The sequence below is a fragment of the Oncorhynchus nerka genome, linkage group LG25 (genome assembly GCF_034236695.1).
Source record: "Oncorhynchus nerka isolate Pitt River linkage group LG25, Oner_Uvic_2.0, whole genome shotgun sequence".
NCBI lineage: Eukaryota > Metazoa > Chordata > Actinopteri > Salmoniformes > Salmonidae > Oncorhynchus > Oncorhynchus nerka.
Window position 1 is genome coordinate 37,957,741 of NC_088420.1, and position 11,106 is coordinate 37,968,846.

Here is an 11,106-nt window from a genome sequence, read left to right on the forward strand (position 1 = left end):
GGATGTGTAAATTGTAGTGTGTGGGCATAGTATAGGATGTGGTGTGTTAATGTATTTCTTCTCCTGTCTTCAGATTGATGACACTGATGCAGTAGAGGACATCCAATCCCTACTTACTGATGCCCCCATACCTGCAGGTATGTTCCACTGTTCTACTAGAAATTATATTTTCTATTCAACTCTGCTCTTTCACCATGTCCGTCCATATGTCTGTTTCTCTCCAGGGTTCTACAGCTGTAACACGGAGGTCATGCCTGGGATTCACAACTGGACTTCAGGACTACAGGTCAGGCTCTCACACTGAAACACTACAATGACGACGACTACTACTACTTATTTTGCGTTTTATAATATCTTACTCATTCTCTTCCATTCCTCCCAAGATGTTTACATCTGTCCGGGTCTACAGACTAAGTAATGCCAATCTGACCAACCAGGGCCTGAACAAGATCTTTACTGACCTCTGTGAGAACTTGCTCAAAGTAAGACCATACACAAAAGGGAAGCGCGGGTTAAGTGTTGGTGTTCCTCTTACTTATTCTACTTAATATATAACTTCCATATTAAGTTGAACTGCTTTTTATTTGTCTGTGTGTGTAGAGTCTATACTTTAAGCTGCGTTCCATGATCCCATGCTGTCTTTGCCATCTCAACTTCACTGTAGCCGTACCAGAAGAAGAACTCATACAGGTGAGAGGACATACATACCTGAGCACACCTCTCCTATCTTGTCCATCTTAACTCGGTTTTGGTCAGTATCTTTATCTTACATTTGTGTCATTAAATGAGAGCAACAAGGTAAAAAGGGTTTCATTCTCTCTCATTTTCTCACATCCCCTCTCCCCTCCAGGTGGCGGTGACAGCCGTAGCCATGAGTTTTGATAAGGAGACTCAGCAGGCAGCAGACAAGGCTCTCACCAGGGGTCAGTATTCTGAAAGCCTATACAGTGGGACAAAAAAGTATTTAGTCAGCCACCAATTGTGCAAGTTCTCCCACTTAAAAGATGAGAGAGGCCTGTAATTTTCATCATAGGTACACTTCAACTTTGACAGACAAAATGAGAAAATCACATTGAATTTATTTGCAAATTATGGTGGAAAATAAGTATTTGGTCAATAACAAAAGTTTATCTCAATACTTTGTTGGCAATGACAGAGGTCAAATGTTTTCTGTAAGTCTTCACAAGGTTTTCACACACTGTTGCTGGTATTTTGGCCCATTCCTCCATGCAGATCTCCTCTAGAGCAGTGATGTTTTGGGGCTGTTGCTGGGCAACACGGATTTTCAACTCCCTCCTCCCTCCAAAGATTTTCTATGAGGTTGAGATCTGGAGACTGGCTAGGCCACTCCAGGACCTTGAAATGCTTCTTACGAAGCCACTCCTTCGTTGCCCGGGATCATTGTCATGCTGAAAGACCCAGCCACGTTTCATCTTCAATGCCCTTGCTGATGGAAGGAGGTTTTCACTCTAAATCTCACGATACTTGGCCCCATTCATTCTTTCCTTTACACGGATCAGTCGTCCTGGTCCCGTTGCAGAAAAACAGCCCCAAAGCAGGATGTTTCCACCCCCATGCTTCACAGTAGGTATGGTGTTCTTTGGATGCAACTCAGCATTCTTTGTCCTCCAAACACGACGAGTTGAGTTTTTACCAAAAAGTTATATTTTGGTTTCATCTGACCATATGACATTCTCACAATCTTCTTCTGGATCATCCAAATGCTCTCTAGCAAACTTCAGACTGGCCTGGACATGTACTGGCTTAAGCAAGGGGACACGTCTGGCACTGCAGGATTTGAGTCCCTGGCGGCGTAGTGTGTTACTGATGGTAGGCTTTGTTACTTTGGTCCCAGCTCTCTGTAGGTCATTCACTAGGTCCCCCCGTGTGGTTCTGGGATTTTTGCTCACCGTTCTTGTGATCATTTTGACCCCACGGTGTGAGATCTTGCGTGGAGCCCCAGATCGAGGGAGATTATCAGTGGTCTTGTATGTCTTCCATTTCCTAATAATTGCTTCCACAGTTGATTTCTTCAAACCAAGCTGCTTACCTATTGCAGATTCAGTCTTCCCAGCCTGGTGCAGGTCTACAATTTTGTTTCTGGTGTCCTTTGACAGCTCTTTGGTCTTGGCCATAGTGGAGTTTGGAGTGTGACTGTTTGAGGTTGTGGACAGGTGTCTTTTATACTGATGACAAGTTCAAACAGGTGCCATTAATACAGGTAACGAGTGGAGGACAGAGGAGCCTCTTAAAGAAGAAGTTACAGGTCTGTGAGAGCCAGAAATCTTGCTTGTTTGTAGGTGACCAAATACTTATTGTCCACCATAATTTGCAAATAAATTCATTAAAAATCCTACAATGTGATTTTCTGGATTTTTTTTTTCTCATTTTGTCTGTCATAGTTGAAGTGTACCTATGATGAAAATTACAGGCCTCTCATCTTTTTAAGTGGGAGAACTTGCACAATTGGTGGCTGACTAAATACTTTTCTGCACCACTGTATGTCAAGGCTTAGAGATAAGGTTCTGGAGTTAGGGCGAGCTGGAGAGATAAGACCCTCTACTTGAGTTGGTATATTCAGGTGGGTTGAGGGGTTTGTTTGTTTTCCAGGGAGTGGTGAGAATGAGGAACAGCTCCAGTTTTCTATGGAGCTGTGTGGAGAGTCAACCATCTCCAGCAACCAGCCTACAGCCAAACCTTCAGGTACACCACCACACCTTACCCCTTATAATCTCTAATCTTAACCACTAACAACTGCCTAACCTTTAACCTCCAATAACCATCCCTTAGCAGACAAAACATCAGAAATCCCCTAACTGCCTGTAACCTCTCACCCTTGAAGCTCCCTTAACCCATAGTGTTCTATTCTGTCTTTTTAAATGTGTTCTGTGATGGTTGTGTTAAACGTGAATTTACCACCGGAGACTGTATCACCAGGTAAATACTGTAACAGTATGCCCAGGTAAATCTTCTTTCAGGTATTTTAGAGCTGCAGCCCTGTCTGTATTTCTAGGAGAGAAACAATCCTGCTCGTCATTGGTCTGGAGAGAGAGGGGTTAAACTAAAATGGCTGCCCTCCACCACCTCCACTTCAACCAAGACAAGGAGATGGGATTTAGGACTAGGGAACAAGATATGGGTATAGGACTAGGGAATAGAACGTAGGAAAGGAAGCGTCTGTCTGTAAGGTATTGAGATACTGTGTGTTGCTGAGGACTGAAGAGTCAACACACGTGGCGGTGGATCATGTTGTGTGTGTGTGTGTCGACAGGTGTTCCTGAGAGTGCCATGGTCCACTCGTCTCGAGGTAGGCCCCCCCCACACACCCCACCCCCTACCTGCTGCCATGGCTACCACGGTCCTGTTTTAAGTTCTCATCCTTACATTTTTTATTTTGTCCCGTGTTCTTTTCTTTATGTGTGTCTGTATTATGTCATGTGTGTATGCGGTTTTCGGTACGTGTGTACGGTGTGTGTGTGTGTGTGTGTGTGTGTGTGTGTGCACGCACGCATGTATGCGGTGTGGATGTTCTCTCTGTGCATGTGTACGTGTGGTGTGTTGTGTGTGTGTGTGCGTGTATTTTTCTCCAGCTCCCTCGGTTGATTACGGTTCCTTTGCAGACAGATGCAGCACCTGGCTAGAGCTGCTTAGGCTGAAAGCTCACACCATAAGACGAGGATCAGTTAAGACAAGTAGGAGGACACAGTTGCTAGCACACTCTGGTACACACACAAATATACACATCCCTCCCCGCATGCCGCTGTGGGGTGGAGCGTCTCAGATCATGCACCAGCTGATTAGCTAGAGTGTGAAAGTTGAAGCCCCGCCCCTCAGAGGGATAGCCAACCAACAGCCAGTGTATAACCTCTGACTCTGTCGCAATAGTGACTGATATGGAGGAAGTAAACATCAAGGAGTATCTTAAAACATGCTTAAAACGCACTTAAAATGTCTCACTAAAGCTGGTGACTGGGGGAAATGCATTTTGATATTTCTGCACTACGTAAATAAACAGTTTCATAAACTGTGATAATAACTGAGCATAATTAACTGGGTTTAAATGTCACAACACATTTCAAATCACACGGTATCCCCTTTATAATGCACTACTTCGGATCAGAGCCATATGGCAGATTCCTGTGTAATGCACTAACTGGGGAGTGATTTGAGATGTAGACTTAATGTTGTTCAAATTGTCTGTGAAGGTTCCTGGTCTGATTGAAGCATCATTCACTATGTTACAAGATGGAACATCTTTCACACTCTGGCTTGTTTCAATCATTCTGCTTAACAGACTGCCTTCTGTTCTGTATCGATCATACACACACACACACAGGCTAATTCAAACAAACGCACATAGGGACTCTCTCACACCCACACACGGGTACAGTGCCTTCAGAAAGTATTCATACCCCTTGACTTATTTCAAATTTTGTTACAGCCTGAATTCAAAATGTATCAAATGTTCTCCCCCCCCCATTCATCTACACACAATGCCCCATAATGACATGGTGAAAATGTGTTTTCAGTAATTTTAGCAAATGTATTGAAAATAAAATACAGAAATATCTAATTTACATAAGTATTCACACCCCTGAGTCAATACTTTGTAGAAGCACCTTTGGTGGCGATTACAGCTTTGAGTCGTCTTGGGTATGTCTGGATCAGCTTTGAGTCGTCTTGGGTGTGTCTGGATCAGCTTTGGGTAGTCTTGGGTGTGTCTGGATCAGCTTTGGGTAGTCTTGGGTGTGTCTGGATCAGCTTAGAGTCGTCTTGGGTGTGTCTGGATCAGCTTAGAGTCGTCTTGGGTGTGTCTGGATCAGCTTTGCACATCTGAATTTGGGAATTTTATCCCATTCTTCCTTACAGATTTTCTCAAGCGCTCATAAGTTAGCTGTTCACCGCCGCTCTTCATCTATCTTCAAGTCTCCACAGATTTTCAATGGGATTCAAGTTTGGGCTTTGGCTGAGCCACTCAACGACTTTCACATTCTTGTTCTGAAGCCATTGCAGCATTGCTTTGGCTGTATGCTTGGGGTCACTGTCCTGTTAGACTGGGGCGAAGATTTACATTCCAAGGTCATTTGCACTTGTTCCCAAGGATTTGCCTGTATTTGGCTCCATTCGTTGTTCCTGCTTTTCCATTTCTCAAGGATGGAGACCACTGTGCTTTTGGAAACTTTCAACACTCTAGAAATCGTTTTATACCTTTCCCCAGATATATTTGTGATGAGGCATATATCTGGGAGATCTACAGACAGTTCCTTGGACTTCATGGTATAGTTTCTGCTCTGACATGCCCTGTCAACTGTGGAACCCTATATAGTGTTTGTTTCTAAATCATGTCTAAACAATTGAATTGGCCACAGGTGGACTCCAATCAAGTTGTAGTGAAATCTCAAGGATGCACTTGAGCTCAATTTGGAGTGTCATAGCAAAGGGATGTGAATACTTATGCAAATGAGATTTCTGGATATCATTTTCAATAAATTTGCAAATTATGCGGTATAGTGTGTCGATGGGTGATTTTTTTGTTGTTATATTTAATCAGTTTTGAATCCGGCTATAACAACAAAATGTGGAATAAGTTAAGTGGTATGAACATTTTCTGAAGGCACTGTAAATACATACACACGTGGCTGAGGCCTGGCCAGTGTTGAGGCTGTATGGCTGTTTGTCTGTCACTGCCTGGCAGCTTACACTTTCATCATTGTGATTATTCTGTCACCATGCTGCCCTACATGCTCACATACACACAGCTTATAGTTCACATTCAAATTTCACACACTCTGCATCCATTTTCTTCCAGCTCATAGCCCATCATGTCTGCTATTCTATGTGTCGCCATCTAAAGGCTGAGTCTGTTATTGCCATCCATTCCTGTTTTTTTCTCTCACTCCCTTTCTCTCCCCCCACCACCCCTCCAGTCTCGTCTTCAGAGCGCTGCAGTCCTCTCCCAGAGGGGCGGTCCCGGTCGCTACGCTCCACCAGGTCGTTGCCGTGCAGTGCCCCTGTTACTGTGGTGAAGATGACTCCTCTGTCCTTCCTTCCCGGGACGCGCATTGTGAAATACTTGGGAATCATCAACATGTTCTTCATTAGGGAGACCACGTCACTACGAGAGGTACACGTATACACATGTTTGTGTGATCGATTCCTGAAGATGTCATCAGAGATGAATAGGACATTTTAAAATGTTTCTGTGGTGTGCGTAGTCTGTTCCTCTGCTCGCTCATAGCAGTGATATCTCAATGGTTAGCATATTTTGTGTGTGTGTGTGTGTGTGTGTTAGGAGGGGGGTGTAAGTGGCTTCCTCCATTCCTTCATAGCGGAGGTGTTTGCCATGGTCCGTGCCCATGTAGCAGCTCTGGGGGGAAATGCCTTAGTGTCATACAGCATGAAGGAGTGTGTCTTCATGGAAAACCCCAACAAGAACCAGGTACAGTAACACACACTGTTAATTTGCTTTGTTAGTTAAAGAACTGGAGGCCTATAGCATTACAAGATTTTCTCAAAGAACCTCATGTCTGTCCTCTCTCATTCTCTCCCTCTCGGTTTCTCTCTCTCTCCAGGCTCAGTGTCTGATTAATGTTAGTGGTGATGCTGTTATCTTCATCAGAGAATCAGACCAAGAGGCCATACCCCCTCTGTTGACCAGCAGACAGACCAGCAGCACTGGGGCTGACGGGACCACTTGACACACAATTGAGTCTAGCCATCCAAATAATCGTGATTTGTGTCTGCCTTAAACAAATGGAACGTCTTAAGGTTAGGTAGGACCCCACAAATTACACATGCAAACAAACACGCAGTTGACAAGTTGGAGAAATTGTCTCTCATTGTCCATTGAGATACTCTACAGAAGCCATTTAGAGAGGCAGTCTGTCATTTCTCTCTTTGTTGTTGATATAATAGACATTCCAAAACATGGTGAAGCTTTATGCAGCTAATAGACCTATCCCTCTCCATCCAGTCTCATCAGTCACTAGCCGGCCATGCTAGAGCGGACAAGGTATTCATTAATAGACAGCTCCGTACAGGGTTATAGATGGCCATGGTAGAGAGAACTAAATTGTAGAAATAAGTGTTTTAATTGTCTGTCAGGTGATATTTGGGCTAACACACACGCCCTGTGGACAGCCTCCTGCCATCCTCCTGGCTGTCATGACTGCAGCCTTCCAGGTCTCCATACTACTGAACTCTCCTGTCTTTAACGATCATGTAAATGCTGGAAAACAAACTAATTGCAATGACACATTTTTGTTAATTGTTTAGATGCCACTTTTGTTTGTGTAAATGTGCGCTACAATCAGATTTGTGTATTTTTATAATGTAAAATTATATTTGTCAAGTCTAATGCAATTCTGGAAGTTTGATTTATATGGTGTAAGAGAAGTAAGGGTACAGTGATCTGTTCTACTGTTAATGAATATAACCAGTCTCTCTTTCGCTGTAGGACTTGAATGTACGTACATACATACATAGACTGTGTTGCTTAGTGTCTGCATGTATCTGTTATTGCCATGACTGTCTGTCTGCTCGTTGCCTGATCCGTCCTGCACAATAAACTAAACTAGTCCTGTTGACTAGTCACTTTATTCCTAGTTATACGTACATATCTGCCTCAATTGCCTCATGTCTCTGCACATCGACTCGGTGCTGGTACCCCATGTATATAGACACGTTATCGCTACTCATTGTGTATTTATTATTACGTGTTACTACTTTTCTATTATTTCTGTTTTCTTTCCCTCTGCATTGTTGGGAAGGGCCCGTAACTATTTTACTGTTAGTCTACACCTGTTGTTTACGAGGCATGTGATGAATAAAATGTCATTTGATACAGTGAAAAACAGCTTGCCAGTGCCTGTTCCTGCCTCAATGTCAAAGCAGATAACATTGCTTTGAAATCATTCATTTGTTAACGAGAAATGACAAGTTTGGTGTTTGAGGCCGCACGTATAACGTCAAGCTCAGTACCAGAGCTACATGATTTAGGGCTAAGACAGTGCAGTATGAAGATGGGCAGAAACTGCTTCTCCAATATAAATCCCTGATCAAGTTGTAGGCGATGTCACGGGGACGTTGGCTAGCTAAGCTCATGCCTATGTGCACTTTCGAACTGCGCATGTGCAGGTTGTCAAGTCAGACGCCTTCGATGTATAGTTTTTGACTAAAATGAAACGTGTCAGTGTGTCACTTTCACGGGGTAGGCGTGCTAACATGTTCAACTACTGAAGACATTGGCTCCAATCTAGGTTGTGCCTTTAGATGAGAAAATGTACAAATAAGGAAGAAAGTTTCACTTATCTCGTTGACTTCTCTAACCCCAGACCCCAGCCTGGTCTTCTTCGCAAGTGTTCCCGGGAGTCTCGTGATGTTGCGCCTCTGGGTTTAGAAACTCTGTGTTTAGGGTGTCTATCCTGCGCATGTGCGGCAGTCTTTTCCTTTCCCCCTGAACATTTTTCATCCACCTGTAGCAACATGTCTCCACCACTGATATAATAATGCCACGTTCACATGCTAGTCAGAACTCGGAAATGTCATACACGTGCCGCGTTCAACCAGGTAGCAAGTCGGACATTTCCGAGTTTCCTAGTTTGCTTGTGAGCACCGCATTAGAATGGTCTTCATCTCAGTGCTTGTCTTCCAGTCCCGCTACAGTAGCCTACTGACGGTCCCTGTTGCAGGAGCAGAGGGAGAGGAGGCACCCAGTAAAGGGCTAAACACAGCGCAGACATGGGCTGTATCACTCTGCCGCGCCGCCTATTCCTCTGGCGCATGGCTCTCATCTACATGTTCGCCATTGTCCCCCTCTACCTGCACATACCAGATGAGCTATCTAGCTAGCTGTCCCATTTTGGTTAGGATAGCTTTCTAGCATACAGTCATTGCTTTATAACCAGTTAGCTAGTTATCAACATTTGATTTGTTCTCTAATTCTTTGTGTGTTTAATCTGAGTCTATTATGGACATACATTTGGCAGGAGGTTAGGAGGTGCAGCTCAGTTTCCAACTCATTTTGTAGGCAGTGTGCACATAGCCTGTCTTCTCTTGAGAGCCAGGTCTGCCGACGCAGCCTCTCTCAATAGCAAGGCTATGCTCACTGAGTCTTCACATAGTCAAAGCTTTCCTTCATTTTAGGTGGTTGTAGAATTTAACGTCTCTTCTGGATTTGGATAATTGCCGGCTATCGGCCTAATTCTGCTCTGCATGCATTATTTGTTGTTTTACCTTGTACACAGAGGGTATTTTTGCAGAACTCTGCATGTAGAGTCTCAATTTGGTGTTTGTCCCAATTTGTGAATTCTTCGTTGGTGAGGGGACCCCAGACCTCACAACCATAAAGGGCAATGGGTTCAATAATTGATTCAAGTATTTTTTTACAGGTCCTAACTGGTGTCAAATTTTATGTTTCTTTTTGATGGCGTAAAAGGCCATTCTTGCCTTGTCTCAGAATGTTCACAGCTTTGTGGAAGTTACCTGTGGTGCTGATGTTAAGACCGAGGTACGTACAGTTGAAGTCGGAAGTTTTCATTCACCTTAACCAATTACATTTAAACTCAGTTTTTCATAATTCCTGACATTTAATCATAGTAAAAATTCCCTGTCTTAGGTCAGTTAGGATAACCAGTTAATTTTAAGAATGTGAAATGTCAGATTAATAGTAGAGTGATTATATTTCAGCTTATTTCAGCTTGTATTTCTTTCATCACATTCCCAGTGGGTCATAAGTTTACATACACTCAATTAGTATTTGGTAGCATTGCCTTTGAAATTGTTTAACTTGAGTCAAACATTTCTGGTAGCCTTCCACAAGCTTCCCACAATAAGTTGGGGGAAGTTTGGCCCATTCCTCCTGACAGAGCTGGTGTAACTGAGTCAGGTTTGTAGGCCTCATTTCTCGCACACGCTTTTTCAGTTCTGCCCACACATTTTCTATAGGATTGAGGTCAGGGCTTTGTGATGGCCACTCCAATAAGGACTATGTTGTCCTTAAGCCATGAATGAAATATTCTTATTAAATACTTTTTTCTTTACATAGTTGAATGTGCTGACAACAAATCACACAAAAATGATCAATGGAAATCAAATTTAACAACCCATGGAGATCTGGATTTGGAGTCACACTCAAAATTAAAGTGGAAAACCACACTACAGGCTGATCCAACTTTGATGTAATGTCCTTAAAACAATTCATAATGAGGCTCAGTAGTGTGTGTGGCCTCCACGTACCTAATGGCAGTCAGGCTACCTCTGGCGAGCACATGGAGGGCTGTGCGGCCCCCCCAAAGAAATGCCACCCCACACCATGACTGACCCACCGCCAAACCGGTCATGCTGGAGGATGTTGCAGGCAGCAGAGCATTCAAAAGTCACCAAAACATCAGCCAGGAAGCATAGGAACTGAGAAGTGGTCTGTGGTCACCACCTGCAGAACCACTCTTTTATTGGGGGTGTCTTGCTAATTGCCTATAATTTCCACCTATTGTCTATTCCATTTGCACAACAGCATGTGAAATTTGTCAATCAGTGTTGCTTCCTAAGTGGACAGTTTGATTTCACAGAAGTGTGATTGACTTGGAGTTACATTGTGTTGTTTAAGTGTTCCCTTTATTTTTTTGAGCAGTGTAGATACTTTTGTACCTGTTTCCTCCAGCATCTTCATAAGGTCCTTTTGCTGCTGTTCTGGGATTGATTTTTACTTTTTGCACCAACGTACGTTCATCTCTAGGAGACAACGTGTCTCCTTCCTGAGCGGTATGACGGCTGCGTGGTCCCATGGTGTTCATACTTACGTACTATTGTTTGTACAGATGAACGTGGTACCTTCAGGCGTTTGGAAATTGCTCCTAAGTATGAACCAGACTTGTGGAGGTCAACAATTTTTTCCCCCAAGGTTTTGCCTGATTTCTTTTGATTTTCCCATGATGTCAAGCAAAGAGGCACTTAGTTTGAAGGTAGGCCTTGAAATACATCCACAGGTAAACCTCCAATTAACTCAAATTATGTCAATTAGCCTATCAGAAGCTTCTAAAGCCATGACATCATTTTCTGGAATTTTCCAAGCTGTTTTAAGGCACAGTCAACTTAGTGTATGTAAAC

General features: G+C 43.4%; 1 protein-coding gene across 1 annotated transcript in view; it reads left to right on the forward strand.

The window, feature by feature from the left end:
- LOC115109469 (C2 domain-containing protein 5) overlaps positions 1 to 7,598 on the forward strand; it is a 41,515-nt gene extending 33,917 nt beyond the window's left edge. The window contains exons 17-27 of the mRNA XM_065009769.1: positions 74 to 137; positions 225 to 286; positions 384 to 482; positions 601 to 690; positions 851 to 923; positions 2,611 to 2,703; positions 3,272 to 3,307; positions 3,591 to 3,692; positions 5,928 to 6,124; positions 6,293 to 6,439; positions 6,573 to 7,598. Coding sequence (XP_064865841.1) covers positions 74 to 137; positions 225 to 286; positions 384 to 482; positions 601 to 690; positions 851 to 923; positions 2,611 to 2,703; positions 3,272 to 3,307; positions 3,591 to 3,692; positions 5,928 to 6,124; positions 6,293 to 6,439; positions 6,573 to 6,698 — 1,089 coding nt within the window. The 3' untranslated portion in view covers positions 6,699 to 7,598. The remainder of the gene's footprint in view (positions 1 to 73; positions 138 to 224; positions 287 to 383; positions 483 to 600; positions 691 to 850; positions 924 to 2,610; positions 2,704 to 3,271; positions 3,308 to 3,590; positions 3,693 to 5,927; positions 6,125 to 6,292; positions 6,440 to 6,572) is intronic.
- The last annotated feature ends 3,508 nt before the right edge of the window (positions 7,599 to 11,106 follow it).